Source organism: Malus domestica, chromosome 01, assembly GCF_042453785.1.
Source record: "Malus domestica chromosome 01, GDT2T_hap1".
Classification (NCBI taxonomy): domain Eukaryota; kingdom Viridiplantae; phylum Streptophyta; class Magnoliopsida; order Rosales; family Rosaceae; genus Malus; species Malus domestica.
Genome location: NC_091661.1, coordinates 30,290,692 through 30,317,337, shown reverse-complemented (window position 1 = coordinate 30,317,337; position 26,646 = coordinate 30,290,692). Strand labels below are relative to the sequence as shown.

General features: G+C 40.1%; 4 protein-coding genes across 9 annotated transcripts; 3 read left to right on the top strand and 1 right to left on the bottom strand.

The window, feature by feature from the left end:
* The first annotated feature begins 105 nt into the window (after nt 1-105).
* On the top strand, nt 106-5,097 carry LOC103426487 (dnaJ protein ERDJ2A-like). The gene is made up of 11 exons (XM_008364566.4): nt 106-231; nt 876-1,099; nt 1,223-1,318; nt 1,481-1,601; nt 1,721-1,827; nt 1,954-2,171; nt 2,472-2,649; nt 2,740-2,859; nt 3,170-3,256; nt 3,699-3,809; nt 4,098-5,097. The coding sequence occupies exons 2-11, from the start codon at nt 914-916 to the stop codon at nt 4,932-4,934; spliced, it is 2,061 nt and encodes a 686-aa protein (XP_008362788.2). The 5' UTR covers nt 106-231; nt 876-913; the 3' UTR covers nt 4,935-5,097.
* On the bottom strand, nt 5,073-7,643 carry LOC103426488 (pentatricopeptide repeat-containing protein At4g21190-like). The gene is made up of 5 exons (XM_008364567.4): nt 7,144-7,643; nt 6,933-7,031; nt 6,692-6,835; nt 6,068-6,280; nt 5,073-5,819 (listed from the first exon to the last, which is right to left on the bottom strand). The coding sequence occupies exons 1-5, from the start codon at nt 7,225-7,227 to the stop codon at nt 5,421-5,423; spliced, it is 939 nt and encodes a 312-aa protein (XP_008362789.2). The 5' UTR covers nt 7,228-7,643; the 3' UTR covers nt 5,073-5,420.
* A 301-nt stretch (nt 7,644-7,944) lies between these two features.
* Nucleotides 7,945-12,085, top strand: LOC103426489 (uncharacterized). Of its 3 annotated transcripts, none has more exons than XR_001788902.3 (14): nt 7,945-8,124; nt 8,393-8,526; nt 8,834-9,006; nt 9,112-9,258; nt 9,349-9,400; nt 9,514-9,688; nt 9,879-9,961; nt 10,162-10,374; nt 10,492-10,611; nt 10,724-10,880; nt 10,959-11,066; nt 11,178-11,278; nt 11,375-11,574; nt 11,724-12,085. XR_001788902.3 is itself a non-coding variant. In XM_008364569.4 (14 exons), exons 1-14 carry the CDS (start codon nt 8,070-8,072, stop codon nt 11,805-11,807), a joined length of 1,764 nt encoding a protein of 587 aa, XP_008362791.1. In that variant the 5' UTR covers nt 7,946-8,069; the 3' UTR covers nt 11,808-12,085. The 3 variants fall into 3 exon arrangements, 2 of the variants coding, with proteins under 2 accessions (XP_008362791.1, XP_008362790.1); XM_008364569.4 differs by having other exon boundaries at nt 7,946-8,124; nt 10,495-10,611; nt 11,213-11,278; XM_008364568.4 differs by having other exon boundaries at nt 7,946-8,124; nt 11,213-11,278.
* A 2,645-nt stretch (nt 12,086-14,730) lies between these two features.
* On the top strand, nt 14,731-16,326 carry LOC103406626 (uncharacterized). Of its 4 annotated transcripts, XM_070821824.1 has the most exons (6): nt 14,731-14,885; nt 15,067-15,149; nt 15,311-15,563; nt 15,685-15,804; nt 15,901-16,056; nt 16,135-16,326. In XM_070821824.1, exons 2-5 carry the CDS (start codon nt 15,127-15,129, stop codon nt 16,024-16,026), a joined length of 522 nt encoding a protein of 173 aa, XP_070677925.1. In that variant the 5' UTR covers nt 14,731-14,885; nt 15,067-15,126; the 3' UTR covers nt 16,027-16,056; nt 16,135-16,326. The 4 variants fall into 4 exon arrangements, 3 of the variants coding, with proteins under 3 accessions (XP_070677925.1, XP_070677928.1, XP_070677920.1); XR_011581117.1 differs by having other exon boundaries at nt 15,351-15,563; nt 15,901-16,326; XM_070821827.1 differs by having other exon boundaries at nt 15,688-15,804; nt 15,901-16,326.
* The last annotated feature ends 10,320 nt before the right edge of the window (nt 16,327-26,646 follow it).

The window sequence follows — 26,646 nt, the reverse complement described above, 5'->3', positions numbered from 1 at the left end:
TGGAATTAAATTTTCCACAACGACAGGTCGTGTAAACATTCTGGGCCTGGGCTGCGGCCCATTAGAACGGATCAGACGTCACCAAATAAAACCCAAAACGAGGCTCTCCACCTCTGTCCTCCTCCCCCAGCTGAGAAACGCTCTCACCTTCCCTCTCTCTCTGTCTCTGTAATCGCGCCATCGTACGGACAGAGGGCCTCCGAATCAGATCTCGACCTCCGATTTTATCAGGCAAGCTATACATATATATATATATATATATTTATTTATTTATATTTCTGATATAATTTTCATTTCGTTATTTTTAATTGGAAATTCAGTTCATCGAATTTTGATTGAGGTGAGCATGCGTTTTTTATTTTTTGCAATTTTGATATTTTCTTTTGATTTAATTGTACGTGTTCGTGTATTTTGAATTGATTTATGTGATTTTTTGAAGCTTTGACACTCCATTTTTTGCCTTTTTTTTATGTTAATTAACTATCAGTATTCAATTGGCTGTACTGAGTGTGAGCTCGCTACCTCAGTCATTGACTTGATGGACTTCACAATTATAGGCTGCAGTTTGGTATATATATGTGTGTATGTATGTGTATTTATGTGTATGTGTGTGTGTGTATCTCATATTTTGGTTGTATCACCGAGATTCGGTGATTCCGATTGGCCATAGTCATATAATGTCCTAATTTTGAGTTTGATTCTGGTTTTTATAAATTCCGTTATGGAAATGAAATTGCTGCGAATGATGTTTTCAGCGGTGTAATCGTGAATCCTAATGTCGTTGCATTGGAGATGTTTTGAAATTCGTGATGCCACATTGGTCACGGCTCTGGTCTTTGTGAACTGATTGGTTCTAACCAAAATCTGTTCTGCAGGCGTAATACGGACATAGGAGTAGTCTAGGGAGGTTGCCATGGCTGCTTCGGAAGAGAATAGTGTGTTGTTCCCAATTTTCATTTTGACCATAATGGCACTGCCTCTAGTGCCTTATACAATTACGAAGTTATGTCGTGCTGCATCCAAGAAAGCAAAGAGCATCCACTGTCAGTGCTCTGAGTGCGCTCGGTCAGGAAAGTACCGCAAGTCAATTTTTAAGCGGGTTAGTTCCTTCAGTTGTTGCTAAGATCTGTTCTTCAATAGTCACTGCAAGAAGAAAACCAAAATATTTGTTTTAAACCATCTAACAAGGGTCTGGATGTATGTGATTATCATTCATTTGCAGATTTCAAACTTCTCAACATGGAGTAACTTGACATTAATACTTCTCTGGGTTATCATGATAGTCCTGGTTTATTACATCAAAAATATGAGCCGCGAGGTAAACATTTTTAGCCATTTTGAGGCATAAATGAAGCTGTTATCGTATGGTCTTCCTGCCCATGTTTTACATTTCCATGCCGTTTCAGTTTAGTTAATTCGGACTTTATATTATATTTTTAATGTCGTGTGCTTGTCCTGAGAATCTTTTATAATAACTCAGATTCAAGTTTTCGAGCCATTCAGTATTCTTGGACTGGAACCTGGAGCTTCTGATTCAGAAATAAAGAAGGCATATAGGAGACTCTCCATACAGTACCATCCAGATAAAAATCCAGATCCAGGTTGATGGTGTTTTACTTTTCAGTTTACGCATGCCTATCATTTGAACCTAAAACTAGCAGGAAAGATGGGGCTGTTATGAAGCATACACTAAAATTTTGATTTGTATTATTTTTTCTAGAGGCCCACAATTACTTTGTGGAGTTCATATCAAAGGCTTATCAGGCTCTGATGGATCCAGTATCTCGTGAGAATTTTGAAAAATATGGCCATCCAGATGGCAGGCAGGTAATGTGCAATCTGCCAATCTCATTCAAGGAAAACAGATAGCAACTTTAATTTGTGTTTCCTTGTCAATATCATATGAAGTAGAACAAATTTTGCTTTGAAATTGAACCAACTTTTTTCAAATAGGGGTTTCAAATGGGCATAGCTCTTCCTCAGTTCCTGCTACACATCGATGGGGCATCTAGTGGAATACTCCTACTCTGGATTGTTGGTATTTGTATTCTATTGCCATTGGTGATAGCTGTTGTATATCTTTCAAGATCGGCAAAATATACCGGCAACTATGTCATGCATCACACATTATCCACTTACGATTACTGCATGAAGCCTTCTCTGGCTCCCAGGTACTCAACTTGTTCAAAGATATGTTCGTTGGCAGTTGGGTTCATGTAGTATTTTAAATTCCAATGGTAATCAAGTAGAGTACGCTGAGTACCAGAAATGTCGAGATTAGCTTTTATATGTTTATTATTTCTTGTTTGCATCTAAATAGCAGCTGCTTGTAAGTCTGAAGTAGAATAGTGACATAAGCAGATGCTTGGGGCAATATTTGTTTATGTTTTGATGGATCAGGTGTACATTAAGCTGTATTGTTTGTTAATTTTTTTTTTTTACTGATCTTATGACATAATTTGATTATACAGCAAAGTAATGGATGTCTTCATAAAGGCTGCTGAATATACTGAAATTCCGGTTCGCAGAACTGACGATGAACCCCTTCAGAAGCTTTTTATGCTAGTCAGGAGTGAGTTGAATCTGGACCTTAAGAATATCAAGCAAGAGCAGGCAAAGTTTTGGAAACAGCATCCAGCCCTTGTAAAGGTATTTTGTGCTCCAATACCAGACTAAATGATCAGCAAAGTTTGTCCCAGTCCTTGATATATGCTTACCTTTATGCCACTTTCTACGCAGACAGAATTGTTGATTCAAGCACAGTTAACTCGTGAGTCAGCATCCTTATCTCCATCTTTGCAAGGTGATTTTAGACGTGTTCTGGAACTTGCCCCTTGCCTCCTTGAAGAATTGATGAAGGTGATTTCTACATTTTCCTGTCTTATCTTACATTCTATTAGCAAACTCGAAAACAAGTGCTTATGCTTCTTAGAAGTTACAGACTTTCCTTAATCCTGCACTGCTTCACTCATATTTGTGTTTAGAATTGTTCCAATACTGTACTTAAAAATTAACCAACAGATTTAGAAGGGGTACAGAAGTTGGTTACTTGCTACTAGTATTTCTGGAGAACAGTTGATCAAATTAATGTGCTAGTGCATCTCATGACATTTGTACCAAATTTGGAAGCCATGTTGTCTTAGTTTTACTTATGTTTTATTCCATGCAGATAGCAGTTATGCCACGCAATGCCCAGGGGCAGGGATGGCTGAGGCCTGCTATTGGTGTAGTTGAACTTTCTCAGTGTATCATTCAGGTGATAGTCCATTATCCACTTTTGTCAAGCATGTAGATCTTACAAATACACTAATAATGTGAAATCCTAATTTTGCAAAGATCTAAGATTTCTCTCATACAATTACACTGCGTGGGCTTATACATAAGTTACCATGCCATCTGTTCCTCGCACACAAATCTTGTTCTGAAGTATCACGCAAGGGCTAATTTCTTGAAGCTGGTTGCATATTGATTTAGCTTTCTTGTTAATTAAGTATTGTTGTACAAATATATGGAAGTAAATAATTTTCTCTTTTCTTTTGTTTTGCAAGTATGTGCATCCATTGGCTTTTGGTGTCTGCCCTGTCAAAACGCTTACTATGTTTGCAATTAAATTAAGCACATAGTGACGACATTTATTATTGTATCTTACGAATTGGTACTCATTTTGAAGTTCATGTTATTTTGTGACCATAATGCAGGCTGTTCCTCTTAGTGCAAGGAAGGCAATTGGAGGATCCAGTGAAGGCATTGCCCCCTTTCTGCAGCTGCCACATTTTAGTGAGGCGGTTATAAAAAAGATAGCCCGCAAGGTAAACAGTCTTTGTTTGGACAATGCCATGCTGGAATAGAACTTATGATCCGTCTCTTGCCTAGCTGCAGGGAGCAGGCTATAGTACTGTATTGCTACATGAGATAGTTAAAATCGAAAATATTTGTGAAATCCCTCTTTTTGTTACTGAATGAGCCGAAAATCTTCATTCTGTTATAATTAGTCAAGTTCATTTCTTTCACTTCTTTTGCTGATCCATTTTCTTCTCCTGATAGTATTTTTTTCTATTTGATCTTAGCTTTAATTCTTCTTCTTCTTTTGCTTGTAGAAGCTGAGAGTGTTTCAGGAGCTTCAGGACATGTCCGTGGAAGATCGTGCTGAGGTACTTTCTCAAACAGCTGGATTCTCATCCGCTGAAGTCCAGGATGTTGAAATGGTATTGCAGACGATGCCTTCGATATCAATTGAAGTTCCAGATGAGACTGAAGGTAAAGATGGTATACAAGAGGGTGACATTGTCACGGTTCATGCTTGGGTCACACTAAAGCGTGCCAACGGACTGATTGGTGCCCTTCCCCACGCCCCATACTTCCCGTTTCACAAGGAAGAAAACTTCTGGTTTTTGCTTGCAGACAGTGTCTCCAATAACGTTTGGTTTTGGCAGAAGGTAAATTTCATGGATGAAGCTGCAGCCATTACTGTTGCTTCCAAGGCAATCGAGGACACAAAGGAGGGTTCGGGAGCAACTATGAAAGAGATTAGTGCTGCTGTCAAAGAAGCAGTCGAGAAGGTGAAGAGCGGGTCTAGACTGATAAAAGGCAGGTTACTGGCCCCAGGGGAGGGGAATTACAATTTGACATGCTACTGCCTATGCGACTCTTGGATTGGTTGTGATAGAAAGACAAACTTGAAGATGAAGATTTTGAAGCGCACACGGGCTGGTACCCGCGGAGGTTTTGTGGCGGAAGAGGGACCAATTACGGAGGATGGTATTGAAGAGGAGGAAGAGAATGAAGATGAGGAATATGATGACGATTGTGAGAGCGAGTACAGCGAAGATGAGGCGGATGAACAAATCGACACAAAAAAGAAAGGCCCTGCTACAAACGGCACTGTCGATAAACAAGGCTCCGGCTCCGATGGCTCAGGTTCGGACGACGACTAAAACAAACAAAACTTCACGTAGTTTTCTACCCGGTTTTATTCGTTTATCATTTATTTGGTGAAAGGATTGAAACAGCCAGACAGATACTAATTTTGATACTACAAAACGTGGGTTCTAAACCGATTTGACCCCTTTCAGTTATTAAAAATTATAGACCTTTTTATTTTTTTCCATAAATTAACCTCATTATTGAGAGTTACATGAAACGGTTCACTGCTACATGACGTTTCAATCCAGTAATGCATTGGCACAGACAAACTCTAGAGTGCATGAATTTACAAAACTTACATACTTACGTAGACCTAATACAATTATAAAACTTCCTTAACTACAACTTTGAATAAAGCTAAGGTCATTTAACCGACGGATTTGAGCCACTTAAAAGACAATGTATATACTGATATGGTCGAAGGACTCAATCCCCAATCCCACACTGATGAGAAATGAGGTTAGGGACGATTGAAACGTCGTAAACTTGCTTCAGCTTCATCTAACTGGTGAAAAAGAGTTTCGAGATTGAACACTCGGTTCATCGGAACTTGTTTCGCCTTCCTCCAGTAATTCATCTGAGTTCCGGTTCACTTCCTCGTCTTCAACAATGTGTTCGTTTGGATTTGATTCGGGTTCCAACATTTCTTCCGAGCCGCGGACTGTTTCCTTCCCCTCACTTGGCATTTTTGCAGCATCATCAGACCTGTTCTGATAGTTTGCTCGGACTTTAACACGTTTTCCGTTGATGTACCGATACTCCCATTTCGGAGGCGGATATTTCTTCTTCAACTTATTGTACTTGTCTAGCATATCTAGCTCCTTAAAGGCATTTCCAACCTTTGTAACAATCGAAACATTTGGTTGGACCCCGAGCTCCTCCATGTCAGCAAATATCTGCAACAAGAGAAAGTTTCCAACAAGTTAAAACTCCTTGCTGCATGAAAAACAAGGATCCAATATACAAGCTAGCATGACATTCGGCCTTTCGGGATATGAGAACGAATCTGTTTATCAATCAAAGTTCCGGGAGTTTCAGATTGCACCAAGTATATACAGTGTTACAAGATGCACGGCTCATGGATTGATTTAAGAATCGATATGTTCATAAATCTGTTTACGAAAACGTGGTTGGACTGTAATACCTCAAACATCTTATCGTGCAAGCCGTGTTGGTAGTAAATCGAAATCATCTTGTCGAAGAACATGCGAGGCATGCTTTCCAAGTACTGCGAGAACAACTTGGTCCACAACTCTTCAGCTTCTTCAATCCTCCCATCCTCTGCCAAAGCAGTTAACAGTGTGAAATAGGTCCCCATTGTTCTTCCTTGCCCTTTGCTCAGCATCCACTTTGACACCTACAAAACACACATGTGATGTCTTAGATTTCAAAAGTTAGGACCCATTCATAAACTACCGTAAGGAATTCGAACTCGGGGTGCAAGAGAGCGGAGACCTAGCCCTCACCAACCCGCCTAACTCACGTCTACATTATACATCAAGCATTTTGCTTTAGCATTGCCATATTCTAAACTATCAAGGGTAATTTGGACTCAGGTGCAAGAGGGCGGGCACACTAACATGACCAACTGGCCTAACTCACGCCTATGTTATACATTGAGCATTTTTCTTTAGCATTGCCATATTCTAAACTATCAAGGGTAATTTGGACTCAGGCGCAAGAGGGCGGGCACACTAACATGACCAACCGGCCTAACTCACGTCCACGTTACACAGTGAACATTTTCAAGGAAGGAGAAAAATCGAACCTGAATTATCCTCTTCCACTCCTTTTGATTCTCAAGGGACTTGAGCGCCTTCTTCACTGTAATCAAAGGGAATTCTAATTCCCAAGCAATGAAAGAATCAAGGGCTCCATAAACTTCCTCTTTCACATTTGACAATCCCTTAATCTACAAAAATTAATTATTATTACAATTATTTCTCAAAAACCAAGCAAAAATATGGAAATTGAGAAGAAAAAAAGATCAAAGAAATATAAAAGCTTACAGATTCAACAAGTTTGAGGGATTTGGAAACGGTTCCAATCCGTTTATTGGCTTTCCAGACTCTTGGGCACCTGGGTCTTGGACCCTTTTGAGCACATACCTGAAAACATCGTTGAAAAATATAAATTTGAGAAGAAAGTGACAATCTTTCTGCAACAACAATTTCGAATTATGCAAATTCAGGAAGCACTTCAGTCGGAAGCAGCTTCTACCACTACACTGCTTCTCCTGTGGGGAAATTTGATGAATTCCAGTCCTCGAGTGAAGGCCGGTAGAGAGTGTTTCAATGTAAGCATGCTCGGTAAAGCATTTAAAATCTCAGCTCCAGTTCGTTCAGGCAGCCAGGGAGTGAGTGAGTGAGTGGCTGCCAGCAGTGGCTGTTTGGTTCTGGTGGAGCAGGAGGGAAGAGGGAGGAGAAGAGAGAAAGACGGAGAAGGCGAGAAAATGAGAGAGAGAGGAGGTCGCCGGCGGAGAAGCTGTCGCGGAGGTTGTAAGGAGTGGGTTGGGTGGCTGTCGTGTACAGTATAGCCGGGTTTGGGTTGGTCCTCCAACTTTATTCTAATCGGTGAAATCGTTTCTTAACTAAAAATCCGCGACTATTAGTTGATAAATTCATCAAAACGTTAAGCTATGATTATTTTTATCAATTCCGTTAGAATGTCTATAAAAAAGAGTTACATGTCACGCAAGTGAGCCTAAAACAAGGGCAAAATATGAAAAACTAAATGAGAAAAGTTATAATAAAGACTCCTCTACTTTAACCTAATTAAAAAAATAATCCGTCAATTTTAAGCCAATTAGAGAAATGATCCCTCAATTTTGACAAAATTGCTGAAAAGAATCATAACGGCGTATTATGATGAATTAAAAGATCAATAATCATAAATTTTAGTTGAAAGACAATTAGTCCAATTAAATTAAAATTGAGCCAACATTTCTACAATTTTTTTCTAAAAAAATGACGCACTTTACCAACTGACGTGGCGGAAACAAGAGAAAGTGGAGGGAAAGAAAACGTTGTGGAATCAAAACGGGATTCTCAGGTTTCCTTTCGAAAATTCAAATTACCGCTTAGAAACGAAATAAGCTCTCTGTACGGCGTCGTTTTAGAGTGAGCAGTGACGACGGACGACTGGCGATGGACGACGTCGATCGGTTGTTCGAGTGCTTCAAGTGCGGCATCTCTCCTCCTCGTAAGCTCCCTCTCTTTCTCTCTCCTCCGCCCTGTTTGGCCACTGAGAATTCAAAATCAAAAACGAAGAAAATCAAATCCTTGACAAGATTAACAATGTTTTTCATTTGGGAGGTTAAATTAGGGTTTCGAATTGGAAGTATGAGATTCAATTTTCTTTTTATTGCTTGTGGAATGCATTTTGTAGAGGTTTCAATTAAAGCATTGTTCTTGATTCGTTGAGTTGTTAACTGATATTTGCAAGATTTGTTATTTTCTTGTCTGACCAGAATCCGCATTGAGGGAAAGGAAGAGAAGCAAAAGCGATTTGAAGCGGAGGAGTAAAACCCCGGAAGTCTCCTCTCCAGGCTCAGCAGAGAACACAAAGAAAAATACATCAGAATTACAACTTTCCGCCGACAAGGTACTTATGTACAATGAAAATTGGTTTCGTTTTGTGCTTTATAAAGGCTGCAAATTAATCAACCATATGTTTGATTGAGCATTCGCACGTAATGGTTTTTGTGTCCAAGTAACTTGAATTCATGCTATGTTCTTGATTGGTTCTAAGTTCGAATTTTCCCATCCATGTGTCTTGTTGTGTGGAAATTGTCTCTTGGTTGAATGAAGCTAGACCTTTTATTTCGTTGGTAGCTGAAATGTTCTTTTACTGCGTTTATCGGTTGGTGAGTCAGTTATTTGATTTTTTCCCTGCTGATTTTCTGATTCAGTCTGGTCCTACAAGTGTTAAACCAAACAAGTTTAATCGTCAAAAGGAGTTTTCCCCAGTTGTATTCTACGGATCTCCACATGGTGTGCCCCCCAAAAAACCATCAAGGTCGTTTCTGCGACTGCTACGTGAAATACGTGTTGATCTCGCTGCACAAAAAAGATTGACTTCAAGGTATTTGTGTATTTCTTTGTCCACACTGTCATGCTTTAAGAAGGTTCTTTTCTCTTGTGAGACTCTTTTACAATGTGACTCGACCATTGTTTTTGGTTCATTTAGGAAGGAAGTGTGGACTACGTTTCCAAGGCAGGATGAAGCAATGCAGTTTGTCAAAGGGCATGAGAATGTTCATGTATTTAGTTATCAAGATCATTATAGTGGACAGAGAAGGTTCCTCGTTTCAACATATAACGATTTTTGGAGAAGGTTACCTTGTCCTTTTCGATTTTTTATACTTTTTCACTGTATGAGGTATTATATTTTTTATATTTGTACTGCTTTCGTTTCCTTTTTCAGGTATAAAAATATGAATCCCAGGTTCCGTCACCACTACGAAGTGATCCAGGAGGTGACAATTTTTCTTTCCTTTTATTTAATAGAAGCAATAAATGGGCACTGTGTGCAGAAAATTGATTTCCGTTCTAGGTTGTGGTTCCTATAATTGGAATGTGTTGCTTTCAGGGTTTGCCGTGTCACCTTTATTTTGACTTGGAATTCAGTAGAAGGGACAATGCAGACAGAAATGGAGATGAAATGGTTGACCTCTTGATATCAGCCATTTTTGAAGCCCTGCTTGAAAAGTATTCTATTATCGGAAACAAGGAATGGATATTGGAGCTTGATTCCTCTAATGAAGGTGGGTCACAATTATCACTCCTTCCCTTATATATGAGGCTGATGTCTATGTGCATTTCAATTTTCATGGAGTCTAAATATAGATACCATATATGGGTTTTGATTTCTGTTTCATAACGTCATCTATTGTATATAATTTCATGGCGAGGTTCTTGAAGTTGATTGTCACTTATGGTTATACTTTTGTGCAGCAAAGTTCTCTCGTCACCTAATCATTCGAATAGAAAAGACTGCTTTTAAGGACAACTCACATGCAGGTGCATTTGTCACTGAGGTATCGTTTCATTATGATATTTGTACGTTGTTTCTTAGGATGTCTTTTGCTCGATTAAATTTAAAAATGGGAATTTATTTCATTACCTATAGCTTCTTTTTATAGCGATGAACAGAAATCTGCTGCATTTACTACGATTTTTCCTTTTTATATTCCCTGTAGAAACATCAACTATTGTCACTGTGATGACATATTATCAGATATGCTCACGGATTTCAAGTGCAAAGGAGAGAGATGGAAGATTTGGAAACTTATTTATCAGAAAAGATTCAAGCTCCTCTGACTCCCCTAGTAAACTATTTGTGGACACTGCTGTATATACTCGAAATCGTTGCTTTCGTCTAGCTCTATCATCAAAGGCAGGGAAGAATTCAGTGCTTCTGCCTACTGGGCGTTTCAAAGCCAACAAGATGGTATTGCCACCCTTCTGATTAATATAATAGTTGCAACCTGGAGCTTTGTTAGTGATGTTTTGATTTTATGCGTTGACTACATAATAATCGTATAATCAACGCTTTGTTATTTAACAGCAGTGTGAGGAGGAGATGTTCATGGCATCCTTGATCTGCAATTTGGATGTTGATTGTGAAAAGCTTCTAGTATGCAAACCAGATCTTGATTGTATAAAGACTCTGCATTTTGACACCGAGGTAATTTGGATTCCAAAACCGTTCCATACTCTTGATGCTTACAGATATGAGATAACCATAAGCATAATGACATTAGTGCATTTTAACTATATCAAATGCTTTCTTGATACAGGTAAACCGTGGTCTTGGAAAATGTTACAGTTGGCCCCAAGAATATGCATTGAATGGTTGCACAAGTGGTGCTTCAGCAACATACTTCCTAGGCAAATCTCCATTTCCAGCTTTGGATGCATTTGTAGAATCTGTTGCCACCATTGGAAATGTATCAGGTGGTACCTTGTGGCCGGCATCAGAAAAGTTTGATAATTTTATGCAGTCACTTTGTAAATAACTTGCTGCTTCTCTAGGTAAAATTCGGAGCTGGTATTGGCTTTCAGAGTTTGCACTCATGGTCTACAGCATGTCAAGAAATAGATACTGTGAGCGAATTGGCAGACAGCATAAAAGCAATCACGGTAAATCTAATATGTTGTTGGTATCTTAATTCATGACTCAGATTCCTGTCTGCTTATACACACGTGAAAGTATTGTCAAGCCCTACGCTTTTTTTCTTATATGTAACACAGAACCTGCTAATGCGCGTGATGGTTCTATTGGTTAGTGATATACGTTGCCGACCTCAGAAGGGCTTCTTATTATCAGAAATGTCATGATCCTGACTGCAGAGGTGCAAAAAAAATTTCAATTTCTGTAAATATTTACCTATTTTTAATCTCCTTTAATCAATAAGCGATCACTTTCAACTTGCATATGATGGCGACAGGTTATCGTTCTGCCTCGCGACCAATTCCATGGGAAATCATCCCTGACATGGTGTATGAATATAAAAATGATCCTGAATCTGTTCTCTATGGTGATGAGAAAATGAGCAGCAGTTGCGTTACAGATTCATGGTGGCGTGAAGCCATTAGAGTTGCAGATGATGTCGAGAATAAGCAAAATTCTTTAGGGATCAGTAATATGGTGAGGCTACATTTTCTGAACATCTGTCCAAGTTTATCCTACTCTGTCTCTTTTCTGTTTAGTTTTGCTCACTGGGTGCAGTGAAATGGATGGAACCAATCTTCTCGTTTTCCTGAAATCTGATTTGTCTGAGTTTCTTCAACGAATAGGAAAACATTGATTCCGATGATGAAGACTGGTGGATGGCTGTGGAAAGGACTGCATCCCAAGCTGAATTAGCGCATGTCAACTGATTCGAGGTCTAGTACATTGCCTGGCGATCCTTCCGGATATTTGGTTCTGCAGCATTTCGTCGTGGAAGACGGAATTAACGACCATTTCCTACATGTGGTCCTTATGGGTTATGGCCCCGTTTGTTAGATGGTACTAGAAAAGCTAGGAAATCACCACGGTTGATTTCGAAGAGAGAATTATTTTCATTACACACAATTTTGAGAGACATTACCCAAACCCATAATTTCAAGAATGGAAAAATTGTTGCCCGTGGTCGTCGGAGTGCGTCACTTATGGATCCCCATCCTCTACATTTAGCGCTTGTGCATTTACCCACGTTAACATAACGTGACATAGAGAGATCAGTTTATGTGACACTTGGCAACCAAGATTTTTCTTTCCTTGAATAAACTAATATAAAATAAAATATAACTAATTAGACATTATTGCTAGATAATGTGTCATATTTCAAAACTGTTAAATTATTAAGAGTGGTCGAATATGACAATATGAATAAATGCACAAGACTCGGAATCCCTATATATGGGGCACTCAACCAAACAAGCTACAAATTAAGAATAAGAACCCTATTGGGAAATCATCAAAACACAAACAAGTGACAATTAAGAGTAGCAACTCAATGGGGAATTCATTCATATGCAAACAAGTCACAATTGTAGAATACCAGGCATTCCTACAAACAGTTAGCAACCAAGATTTTTCTTTCCATGAAATCATTTGACCTACTTGGCTTCTTGCATCCCTGATTCACCAGAACCCATACAATTTAAGTATTAATTTTTATAATTAAAAAAAAAGGGATAAATTGAAATTAATTAATTTTGTTCTGGGTTGGGTATGTTTGCTTCTACGGTACGGTACCTTTGTAGCCAAATAGTCGGTGAAGCTAGACTTAGTCTTGAGAGCAACTCCAGCGTGGGCTGGCGCTCGGGGGACGGGGGACGAAATAGGGCCGGATAGCTCGGCCTTGAAGCTCCAGCGTGGGTATTTTTTTCTGTTAGGCACGTGCGACTCACCCGTGCGTGGGGGCGCGTTAGCCGACAGCTTTTCAGAGTATGGGGCCCGTGTCGTAGTCTGCCGAGGTTACCGTTGGGAAGCCACGTGGCTTCCCACGATCCGTTCGATCTCAACGGCTCTTTAAATTGGACCGTCCGATTTGCAACGGTAATAAAAATAAAAAATCTTATTTAATATCAACCGTTGGATCTGAGATCAACGGTTGATATTATTCTGCTTTATAAATAAATAAATAAAAGAAAAAATAGTTTTAAAATTAAGAAAAGTTACCGTTGTGACATGTGGCACAATTTGGAGTGTTGGAATTCAATTTTTTTTTAAAATCCAACGGCAGAGATTAATTAGTTCAATAAAAAATTTTAAAAATTGTAAAAAATCTGAAAAAAAAATCTAAAAAATTTTAAAAATAATTGTTTTTACTTTTCTATAAATACCTTCTCATTACCATCTACCTTACACCACAATTTCATATTTTCTCAACTACTTTCAATCAAATTCCTATCTTTCGAAATCCATCACCAATAATTGTCTTTTCGGGTAATGACACGTGGCGTAACGAGAACGATTGAAAATCTAATCGAAATCTATCCTCAAAGATTTTGAAATGATAAGGACACGTGGCACGACAGGATTAGATAAAAATCTTATTGAAATCCATCACCAATAATTGTCTTTTCGGGTAATGACATGTGATGCAACGAAAACAATTAAAAATCTGATCGAAATCTATTCTCAAAGATTTTGAAAAAGTAAGGACACGTGGCACGACGACATTGGATAAAAATCATATCGAAATCCATTACCAATAATTATCTTTTCAGAAAATGACACGTGACGCAACGAGAATAATTAAAAATCTTATCCGAAATTATAAAGAAAAAATTATTCTGTATTATTTAAAAAAAAATTATATTTTATTGCCTATTGTCAGAACTATTCAAGTGCAATAGTGGAGATAAAAAGATAATTACTGTTTATTAAAAATAATTACTGTTTACATAGCAAATTGAATGACAAATAGGCTGGGGAGGGCTCCCACGTTGGAGTTGCTCTGAAGCAGCACCCGCAGCTCGAGCATTTACCAGTCCTCTGTCCTTTTGATGAACTTGATGTTAGGATATAGCCATGTGTCACAATTGTATTGAAGGTTCTTGGAGTTAGTCATAATTGAAAGCCATGTTTGCTTTTATGGTACGGTACCTGGATAGCCAAATGGTCAATGAAGCCGAACTCAGTCTTGAAGCAGCAGCTCGAGCATTTGCCGCAGTCCTGGTAGCTGTCCTTCTGAAGACAGCCACCAGGACTGCGGCAAATGCTCGAGCTGCTGCTTCAAGACTGAGTCCGGCTTCACTGACCATTTGGCTATCCAGGTACCGTACCATAAAAGCAAACATACTCAACCCATACTGAACATAATCAATTAATTAATTTATTTTATTTTTTCCCTTATTATTTTTTAATTATAAAAATTAATACTCAAATTGTATGGGTTTTTGTGAATCAGGATGCAAGAAGGCCAAGTACATCAAATGATTTCATGGAAACAGTACTATAATGTGGTTAAGGCTCTGAACCATTGTTAAAATGCCTAACATAGTGTTACTATTTTTAAGATTGCTAACTGTTTGTAGTAATGCCGCATGGGGTGGTATTCTACCGTTGTGACTTGTTTGTGCTTGAATGAATTCCCCATTGAGTTGCTACTCTTAATTGTCACTTGTTTGTGTTTTAATGATTTCCCCACAGGATGATTTTTGGATAGAGTTCCTATTCTTAATTTGTAGCTTGTTTGGTTGAGTGCCCCGTACATTTTGCACTTGTGCATTTATTCGTATTATCATATTCGATCACTCTTAACAATTTAATGCTTTTGAAATGTGACACATTATCTAGCAATTATATCTAATTAGTTATATTTTATTTTCTATTAGTTAGTTTATTCAAGGAAAGAAAAATTTTGGTTGCCAAGTGTCACATAAAGTGATCTCTCTGTGATTATATTTGGGTTATCTACAATCTCTTTTTGGTTTGGATATTGGAGCTTGATTCCTCTCATGAAGGTGGGTCACAATTATTACTACTTCCCTTATATATGAGGCTGATATCTCTGCATTTAAATTTTCATGGAGTCTAAATATAGACACCATATATGGGTTTTGATTTCTGTTTCTTAACGTCATATATAATTTCATAGCGAGGTTCTTGAAGTTGATTGTCACTTATGGTTATACTTTCGTGGAGCAAAGTTCTCTCGTCACCCAATCATTCACATAGAAAAGACTGCTTTTAAGGACAACTCTCATGCAGGTGCATTTGTCACTGAGGTATCATTTCATTATGATATTTGTACGTTGTTTCTTAGGATGTCTTTTGCTCGATCAAATTTAAAAATGGGAATTTATTTCATTACCTATAGCTTCTTTTATTGTGATGAACAGAAATCTGCTGCATTTACTACGATTTTTCCTTTTTATATTCCCTGTAGAAATATCAACTATTGTCACTGTGTGATGACATATTATCAGATATGCTCACGGATTTCAAGTGCAAGGGAGAGAGATGGAAGATTTGGAAACTTATTTAACAGAAAAGATTCAAGCTCCTGTGACTACCCTAGTAAACTATTTGTGGACACTGCTGTATATACCCGAAATCGTTGCTTTCATTTAGCTCTATCATCAAGGGCTAGGAAGAATTCAGTTCTTCTGCCTACTGGGCGTTTCAAAGCCAACAAGATGGTATTGCCGCCCTTCTGATTAATATAATAGTTGGACCCTGGAGCTTTGTTAGTGGTATTTTGAATTTTTCCTTGACTACATAATGTTCTAATCGTATAATCAAAGTTATGTTATTTAACAGCAGTGTGAGGAGGAGATGTTTATGGCATCCTTGATCTGCAATTTGGATGTCGATTGTGAGAAGCTTCTAGTATGCAAACCAGATCTTGATTGTATAAAGACTCTGCATTTTGACACCGAGGTAATTTGGATTCAAAAACCGTTCCACACTCTTGATTCTTACAAATATGAGCTAATTATAAGCATATTGAAAGTAGGGCTTTTAACTATACTACAGGTAAACAGTAGTCTTCGAAAATGTTACAGTTGGCCCCAAGAATATGCATTGAATGGTAGCACAAGTGGCGCTTCAGCAACATACTTCCAGGGGAAATCCCCGTTTCCAGTTTGGATGCATTTGTAGAATCTGTTGCGACCATCGGAAATGTATCAGGTTGTACCTTGCAGCCTGCATCAGAAAAGTTTGATAATTTTCTGCTGTCACTTTGTAAATAACTTGCTGCTTCTCTAGGCAAAATTCGTAGCTGCTGGTATTGGCTGTCAGAGTTTGCCCTCATGGTCTATAGCATGTCAAGAAATAGATACCGTGAGCGAATTGGCAGACAGCATAAAAGCAATCACGGTAAATCTTATATGCTGTGGGATATCTTAACCCATGACTCAGATTCTTTTCTGCTTATACACACTTGAAAGTATTGCTTGATGTGGTCTGTACATCTGCACTTTGTCTGGAACTTCCTGAGTGCTTTTTCTTATATGTAACACAAAACCTGCTAATATGCATGATGATTCTATTGGCTAGTGATATACGTTGCCGACCTCAGAAGGGCTGCTTATTATCAGAAATGTCATGATCCTGACTGCAGAGGTGCAAAATATTTCAATTTCTGTATATATATGTATGTGTGTGTGTGTGTGTGTGTGTGTGTGTGTGTATTTACCATTTTAATCTCCTGTAATCAACAAGTGATCAGTTTCAACGGATCATCGGAGTGTGAAGCGACGAAGAAATCACCATGGTTGATGTGCAAAGAAGAGAGAAGCTAGAGAGGTCTGCACATTCCTATCGAAGAGATAGAACTAATTTCATTACTTGAACTGGTTTAATTCCAGATATATATACAACAATTATTACAATTTATTAAAAACTAAACACTATTAATTAACATTAATACAAATTAATGACTTAATTGTTTAACTTAATCATGGCTGAGCTGGCACTTAACTGAGCCCTTAACTGAGTGAGTAAGAGCAACTCCACCTACTAAATTGCCAAAGTAATTACTGCCTATCCTATTATTGAGCAAGGCAATTACTACCAGTAGTAAATAGTAACGGTCCAAGTGCACAAGTCTAGACAATTCGTATTAAAATATAATGTTTTATAAAACAATAAAAGATAATTTTATTTTTAATTTTAAATAAATTTTTTAACCAACCTCGTCATGTCACATGTTATCCGAAAGTACAATATTTGTGGATAGAGTTTTGATAATATTTTTAACCAATTCAGTGGCACCACGTGTTACGATCTGTTTAGAATCCTTGTGGATAGATTTCGATAAGATTTTTAACCAATCACAACGTGCCACGTGACATTATCTATAACCTCATCATTTTTTTCCCCATATAAACCCTACATCCATCCTAAAGCCACACATCATAATCAAAAAGCTCTCAAAATCCTTCTTCATAGTTTATAAATCTTGAGTTCTTACAATGTCTTTTTCAGTAGCACTTACTCCAACTGGAAAATGCTTATACACATATCACACCAATAAAGGCTTTGACGATCACCAAAACAGCACTCACTCCAACCGTGGAACGTGCTCCAAGTGCAAATTTTACTTCCAACAAATCGACATTTACAAACCACTTGATTTTTGAGGTAAACAGCAAAGATAACCATAACTAATCAATTCATTTTTATCATATATATATATGTATATAATTAATCCAATTTGTATGTATGTTATGTATGTTTTCTGTATAGAGGTGCAAGAAGGCAAGATTTCTCAAGTGAATTTCTCTCAAGTTGGAGAGAGTTGGAGTGAGTGCTCTTTTGGTGATCGTCAAAGCCTTTCTTGGTCTAAAACTAAAAGGTCTTTGTGCAGATGCGACAAACAAAGGTTTGGGAGGTCATACTTTCCTTCTCCCCATCTTTCCCATCGTGCTTGACTGTGAAGCTTTCTTGCCCATTTTCTCTCTCTTGATGCGACCTCAAATGAACAACATATAGAGGGTAGCACTGTGACTCTTTGCGAGTATTTAATGGCTTGTTTGGTATTGTATTTGAAATTTTTTTTAATTTCTCAAAACATTTCTTAAGAATTTTTCTTGAAAGTAATTTTTTTTAAGACTTAAAAACTTATTTGGTATGCAATTTAAAAGTTTTGAATCTTACAACTTAAACTGAACAAAGAAATCTAAAAAGAGGGGGTCAAGAGAGAAAGGAGAGAAGAGGAAAGAAAATAAGAAATGATTGGAGAAAAGAGAAAGAAGTGAGTGTTTGAGATAAAATCTGAACTTTGGGCCAGAGAGAAAGTCGGCCCAAACCCAAGGCCCAGAGGAAAACTTAGGAGGCAGGAAAGAGGCTTTCGGCTGGGCACAAATTACAAAGGCCACCTGCTTACCTGCTCAAAGACCACAGGGGGTAGGTTATTCAATCACTGCACAGCCCAATAAAGTACTTTATTGGTGGCATTCATGTAAAAAAGCTAGTGAGTCATCACCAAACCGCATTCGGGCAACCGCCATTGCTACAGGAATCCAAGCTGAATCCGTCTATAAAAGGAGGAAGAGAAGACAGAATTAGGGACACTCAAACAAACAAACAAAAGCCAAAACTCTGCTCAAGCCAGATTTGCCTTTAACAAAGCTGTAGTCAGCACAAGCCTTCATCCCGTTCGGGATAAACCTTCCCAAACCCCTGTAATAGCTCTGCTACCTTGTTCTTGGTGGTATCGATTCATTTTGTATCCTATTCTCCCCATCAACCCCTTCTGAAAGCTTTCAGACCTCTGATAGAGCCACAAAGATAGATTTTGTAAGAAGTTCAGCCTTGGCCGATAAGGTTCAAACTTGCCCGACTATCTTTGCTCTGTCTTTGTCTTTTCTTTCTTTTAAAAGCACAATAACATGTTAAATATTCTCAGTTATATACAAGTTATTTCTGGCAAAATCACAATGAAAATGAGTCTTCAGCACTTGAATCTGATCTGAATCACGTCAGAGTTTAGATCAGATCTGAGGCTTAAGCCCGCGGGCATGTAATTTAAAGATCAGTTTAAAAGTCCTTGGCCTCAAGGCATAAAAAAGAACTCTATGTGGACTCAACCCATCCACGACGATCCTTGATAAGCGAGAAGTCCGAAGTTACTTGGGGCGCAAGTAATCAATCTATTTCTCCGTTTTGTTGCTATTATATCTTGATTCGTAGAAAAGGCTTAAGCATAGAGTGAATTCTGATAGAAAGCCTCAAGGCCTACACCTAAGGCCCCACGAAGGCATCTATTTAGCTTCATTTTATGTTGCGGTCTAGTTGGTCCAGAGTATAAGGATTAACTCTGATGGGAAGCCTCAAGGCCTATACCTAAGGCCCTACAAAGGCACTCATTTGGGTTCGTCCTACCTCTTGGATTCAGATAATCAAAGGTATAATAGTGATAAAACTCTGGCAACCATAAAAGGCCAAATATGATACATCCAAGCGCTGGTTTAGTTTGACAGGAAGCCTCAAGGCCTATACCTAAGGCCTCACAAAGGCACCTGTTATATCTAACTCGGTTTCTCGGGCGTATACATATTCAATCAAAGCTTAAACACCCATTCAACATCTGCCATACTGAAGATGGCAGTGGCACGCCTGAGCACGACAAAGTTAATCTTGATTGTGAGCCTCAAGGCCTACACCTAAGGCCCCACAAAGGCACCCTTTCAAATTAACTCTGTCCTTCTCTTTCAGAACTGCCCGACGAGCCTTGCCCGAAGTGTGTCTTGCCCGACCAAGATTTGCCCGACGAAGGCTTGCCCGAGCAAGCCCGAGAAGAAAGCAGGAGTACGACAGATACCCTCAACCGACGCCATTCTCCCAGGGGAGCTGTGTGCTCGACCGCCAGGAGATTCCTGCGACGAACATAGTTTTGGCACGCCCGGTGGGACCAAACTGATCTGAAGATAAAGATAACCATGCCAGAAGATTTACAGAATACTTTGTTTCAAATGCTACAGAGACTGAATGAAGCCTCCCTAGGCTCTAGAAATGAGACAGGTTTGGCTCCTCCCAAAGGAGAAAGACACAGGACTACCCAGCCAGATGAGGTAGTCATAGTCAACCCCGTGTTGCCCTTTTTTGAAGCCCCGGTAAACATGCTCAACATGACCTGGGCAGAGAAAGGAAAAGGGAAAATTATAAGGGAAGAAGAAGAAGGGAAACTAGCCAAACGACCTACGGAAGGGATAGGCAAACCATCCGAGTACCCAAAGGCTGCCATAATCAAAGGGCTGGTTATGTGTAGTAAATGCCAGTGTGAATGTGAACTCGAGATTCCCCCAGCTGGAGTCCTTATTGATCACGAGTTAATTAAAAGAGAAGCCCGCGAAAAGCTTAAGCAGGCAACAAGAAAAAATACTTCCCGAAGCGTTTTTCAACGTTTAGGAGGTGATTCCTAACCCAAGGCGTTGTCAGAAGTATTTCGAAACTATGAAGTTTCTGACGAGTTTCGAAACTATGAAGTTTCTGACGAGGCAGAAGATATGAAAGCCAAACTCCAAAGAAGTACAGAGCAGCTTCAAAATGGCCAAAAGGGGAAGGAAGTCAGAAGAACTGATGGGATAGCTAATCTTGTTAAGAAAGCAACTCCTGCATATCGTGGGCGGAAATGGTATGTAGTTGGAAAAGATGGGCAGCCTACCAGACCAATGGGAGCATCCATGGTCAGAAGGGTTCAAAGGTAGCACAAAGCCTACATGAATTCCCTGATGACCCCCATCACCTCTGAAGCCTCAAAAAATCAAAAGCCAGAGAAAGCAACATCTGGAAGTAGTAGTCAGCTTCGTTGGCGAAGTAAGAAGGAAGTAGAAAGGGCCAACAGCAAGACGGAGGGTATGGGGAATCATGTGCCACAAAGCCATCACCCTGGCAAATATAGGATCTTAAGAAGGGCTCAGGAAGATCCGACTATGATGCCAACACCTGGTTGGAGGCCAGGGCCCACCCATGAGGAAACTGTTGCATCTGAGAGGAGACCAACCTTTCTGCCTTTGGATCCGTTTGGTGAAGTTCCAAAGCAAGCGCTGTACGGAGACATGAATCAACCACAACAGGAAGGGATACCAGAGCCCTTATTACCAGCCGATGCAATGGCCTGGTTAGACGAGTTCATGGATCACATTGGGAGCAAGAAGGAGGACTTGCTCGAACCCAGCAACTTCCATATCAACATGACGTATGTATTATCCGCCATGTTTGGCGCCATGACTGACCAGCCCGCTACTATGGAAGGTGATTATTTAACAACTGAGCCGATGATGGCTCATGTCAATGTGGAGGTAGTTACAGAGGAAGACTCAGACGAGGTTGAATCCTTAAAAGTACCTAAAGGTGGTCCCATACGGATTTACACAGATAAAATGGTGTTCAGCCGCCCAAGTATTTCGTTGGCCAACCACCTGAAGCCTATATACGTTTCAGCTCATCTGGAAGGTGTACCTTTCAAAAGAGTTTTGATTGATGGAGGAGCAGCTGTTAACATATTGCCAGCCAAGCAGATGAAGAGGATGGGGAGAAGCACTGAAGATCTTATTCCCACAAACCTTACAGTCTCGAGCTTTTCAGGTGCTATCACCAGGACTCATGGGATATTACCTTTGGAGGTAGATTTGGGGTCCAAGAAAATAATGTTGGCGTTCTTTGTAATAGACTGCACTTCCACTTACGGGGCCCTACTTGGAAGAGATTGGATTCATCAAAGTTTAGCCATACCTTCCACTCTTCATCAACAAGTGGCTGTATACCACGAGGCAAGTACTGAAGGATCAAGCTTTTAGGAGATGGTAGAGGCCGAATCACGGCCGTTCCTCCCCTCAGCTAATGTTGCAGAAGCAAATTTCTACAATCCCAATGTGGGAATTTTGAAATGTTTAGGAGCTGATGAGAACGGCCGCCCTACCAAGGTGACGGCCCGAAAGCTTCTAGAACAAGGGATGCTCCTTACTAAGGAAGAGTGGGAGAGACCCTGTCTTATACCAAACTCTCTATACCATCAATGATCGAACAAAAGAAGAAAGATCAGGTCATGGCAGTCAGATCCCTGATTAAAAGACTGTTGGTGTATGGAAAGGGAAGAAGACAGGAAGAAAGGCTCTTGGATAAAGAAGAGCAGGAGTGGCAGGAGAAAGTTTCTACCAGCCAGCAGGAAAATGAGGAAGAATCTTACACAGAGGAGTTAGATAAGGCCATTCAAATGGCCGAATGTGTCTACGATATAGACGAGCCAGACGGTCTGCCCGAGAACCCGGAGCTAGTTGAATTTTTGTGTGCAGAACCTGATAAGCCACCTCCAGAGGTCCAGGATCCATTGGAAGTTATTGATCTAGGCACAGAAGAGGATCCAAGACCAATTCAAATCAGTGGTTTATTAGGGATTGAGGATCGGACCAAGATTATCTCTCTTTTGCAAGAATTCAAAGATTGTTTTGCTTGGCATTACACCGAGATGCCAGGATTAGACCCAGCCTTGGTGGAACATAGATTGCCCATCAAGGAAGGATATAAACCTGTCAAGCAGGCACCACGAAGGATGTCAAAGGAGATAGAAGAAAAAGTCAAAGAAGAAATTGAAAGGCTGGTGAAAGCTGGCTTTATTAGACCAGCCAAATATGTAGAGTGGCTAGCCAACATTGTACCTGTTTTAAAAGCTATAACAAAAGCAGTACGGTGTTGTGTTGATTATAGGAATATTAATAGCGCCACACCAAAGGATGAATATCCCATGCCCATGGCTGACTTATCCATAGATGTTGTAGCAAAGCATAAAGTTTTATCGTTTATGGATGGAAATGCCGGTTACAATCAAATAAAGATGGCGCCAGAGGATATTCATAAGACAGCTTTTAGATGTCCTGGTCATGTGGGGGCATATGAATATCTGGTCATGCCATTCGGGCTCAAAAATGCAGGCGCCACGTATCAAAGGGCAATGAATGCCATTTTTCATGATTTAATTGGCCAAAGCATGGAGGTGTATATAGATGACATTGTGGTGAAATCTAAGACAGAAGAGCAGCATCTCGTGGACCTCAAGCAAGCATTGATGAGGATGCGGATCCACAAGTTGAAGATGAATCCAAAGAAATGCGCTTTTGGAGTGAGAGCGGGCAATTTTTTGGGATTTTTGGTACATCAGAGAGGTGTGGAGGTGGACAAAAATAAGTCTCGGGCAATATTAGAGTCACTTCCACCTACCAACAAAGTACAGCTTCAGAGATTGCTAGGGAAAATCAACTTCTTAAGGAGATTCATTGCCAATTTGGCGGGCAAAATCCAGCCACTAACTCCACTACTGAGATTGAAGGATAGGGAGAATTTTGAGTGGGGGCCAACCCACCAGCAGGCATTTGATAGCATCAAGGCTTACTTAACTTCCCCACCAGTGCTGGTGCCACCTCAAAGGGGAAAGCCATTGAAACTATATATTTCTGCATCGGAAAGATCAATTGGGAGTCTACTAGCTCAGAATAATGAAGGAGGAAAAGAGCAGGCTGTGTATTATCTCAGCAGAATTCTGACCGAGGTAGAAACAAGATATTCTCCGGTGGAAAAACTGTGTTTGGCTCTATATTTTACTGCCAGCAAGCTAAGGCATTACATGCTACCTTGTCATGTGCACATTATCGCCAAAACAGATGTGATAAAGTATATGTTGTCAAGACCTATGCTAGCAGGGAGGATTGGGAAGTGGATTCTAGCATTATCAGAATTCAGTTTTCAGTACATACCCCAGAGGGCAGTCAAAGGCCAGGCAATTGCTGACTTCCTGACCGAACATCAGGAGTCTCAAAGTGAGGAAATCAATATCCCGGGAAGTTTAGAAGTTGCTAATGTTTGGATCCCACCAAGAAGTGATGTTTCGGGCAAGGAAGATTGGATCCAGCAAGAGATAAGGAGGGTAGCAGGTCTTTGGATTACACCTTGGAAGCTATATTTCGACGGATCCTACACTCAGAAGGCAGCAGGAGCTGGAATTGTGATTATAAACCCTCAAGGGGTTTATCATTACTATTCCTTCCTACTTGATTATCAAGAAAATACCAATAATCGGGCAGAATATGAGGCATTGATTATCGGCCTGGAAATCCTGATGGACTTGGGGGCAACTGAAGTAGAGATCTTTGGTGATTCGGAGTTAGTGATAAATCAACTAAATGGCGAGTTCAAATGCAGACATATCACTATGGCAGGGTACTATATGGCAGCAACACAACTGCTGAGTTTGTGGGAGTCTGATATATCAGTCAATCACATTCCTAGGGGATCTAACTTGGCAGCCAATGAAATGGCGCAACTAGCTTCAAGAGTGCCAATGCAAGAAAGGAGGTATGGTGTTGATGTTGAGATCCAAACAAGAAACCTTCCCTCTATTTCAGATCGGAGGTTCAGTCTGGATGTAATGGTTCTAGAGACCGAGGTGAAAGATTGGAGGACACCTATTACTCAGTATCTGAAAGATCCTTCTTCACCCACAAGTAAGAAGAACAGGCAGCAAGCAACCAAGTATGTATTGTGGACAAAAAATCTGTTGAGGAAGACCCCAGATGGGTTGCTATTAAAATGCTTAGGCCTAGAGGAATCCATGAGAGTAATGGCCGAAGTACATGAGGGAATATGTGGAGCACATCAAGCGGGAACGAAGATGAGATGGCTACTCAGAAGGTATGGTTATTTCTGGCCCGACATGGAAAAAGATTGTAAGTCCTATGCCCGCGGATGTGAAGAATGTCAGAGACATGGACCTCTCCAGCATGTACCATCCGTACCTCTCAATCCAGTGGTCAAGCCTTGGCCGTTCCGAGGATGGGCAATGGACTTCATCGGGCAGATTTATCCGGCCTCTAGTAAGGGACATACTTTCATAATTGTGGCAACGGATTACTTCACCAAATGGGTGGAAGCATCGGCAGTAAAATCCATAACTTCGGCCGTGGTCAAAAATTTTATTGAGACCAAGATCCTGCACAGGTATGGGGTGCCTGAAACTATAGTAACAGATCGTGGGCCATCTTTTATTTCGAAGGAGGTTGAAGAGTTTGCAAGCAAGTACAAAATAAAGATGATCCAATCCAGTCCATACTACCCTCAGTCAAATGGGCAAGCAGAAGCTAGCAACAAGATTTTGGTCAACATTATTAAAAGGGTGGTGATTGATAGTCCAGAAAGGTGGCATGAGATGCTAGGGAATACATTGTGGGCATACCGGACTTCTAAAAGAGCGGGGACAGGCACGACTCCTTATGCCTTGACTTTCGGGCAAGATGCAGTGCTTCCTATGGAAATCAACGTCAGTTCCGTAAGAATTCAAAACCAATTTGGGTTGCATAGTGCAGAATATATCGAAGCCATATGTCAAGGTATTGAAGATCTGGATGCAGTCCGAATTGAAGCCTTGAACCAGATTCAAGAAGGAAAGATTGCTGTTGCCCGAGCTTATAACAAAAGGGTGAAGTTAAAGTCTTTCAAGGAAGGAGATTTAGCGTGGAAAGCAGTCCTCCCGCTAGGCGCTCAGCTGCGTGGCTTCGGGAAATGGAGCCCGACATGGGAAGGTCCTTTTATTATTAGTCGGGTTTTGAACAAAGGAGGATATTATCTGGCAGACCTCGAAGGCAGTGAGCAGAAACACCCTATTAATGCAAAATTCTTGAAGAAATATTGTCCTACATTATGGGATGTTAGGGATTGCTATATTGAAGAGGGGGCAGAGTGAGACAGACCTTAGAAATTCACATACGGTGTTTTGTTCATCCAAACATTTAAAGAAGGCAGAGATGTAGAAATAGATAAAATTTCTTATTTCATGTCGACAAATTGATGAGATTACAAGATACCAAATCCTATGTATTACATTTGATCCTCTCTGAAAGTGTTGGTGTCTTCAACTGGTTTCCCGTTATCTTCTTGGTTGAAACCCAATTAAGTGATCGGGTTGTGCGGCCAACATGAGCTTGGTAGGGGACCCTCCTACAAGATCTTCACCATGTATGATGATGAAGCCCAACTTATCACCACAAGTGGTGGGAAGATCAGTCATCAGGAGGAGACCGCCTGACCAAGGGTGTTGGAGGTAGAGGGGTGATCGACCAAAGGTGTTGAAGGTAGCAATCATCAGGTGAAAATTTTTCACGAAAGGGGAGTTTCAGGAAACTCCACTCAAAACCTGAGGAACCCATTTCTCAGTGGGAAGACGGAATGATTCAAGGTGGATGAGGGGTAAAGACCAAAATGAAGAAGAGGTGATGATTTGAAAAGGGTTTCCAAAGCCAGAATTTATAGAGAACCAGAAGGTAGTTTAAAGGTCGCAGGAAGCTCAAAAGGCACGCATGCTGTTGTTCAATTAATGTTGGCGCTTGGGATCCCAACCTTAACATCAATTGAAGGGGGCACTGTTTGGGATAAAATCTGAACTTTGGGCCAGAGAGAAAGTCGGCCCAAACCCAAGGCCCAGAGGAAAACTTAGGAGGCAGGAAAGAGGCTTTCGGCTGGGCACAAATTACAAAGGCCACCTGCTTACCTGCTCAAAGACCACAGGGGGTAGGTTATTCAATCACTGCACAGCCCAATAAAGTACTTTATTGGTGGCATTCATGTAAAAAAGCTAGTGAGTCATCACCAAACCGCATTCGGGCAACCGCCATTGCTACAGGAACCCAAGCTGAATCCGTCTATAAAAGGAGGAAGAGAAGACAGAATTAGGGACACTCAAACAAACAAACAAAAGCCAAAACTCTGCTCAAGCCAGATTTGCCTTCA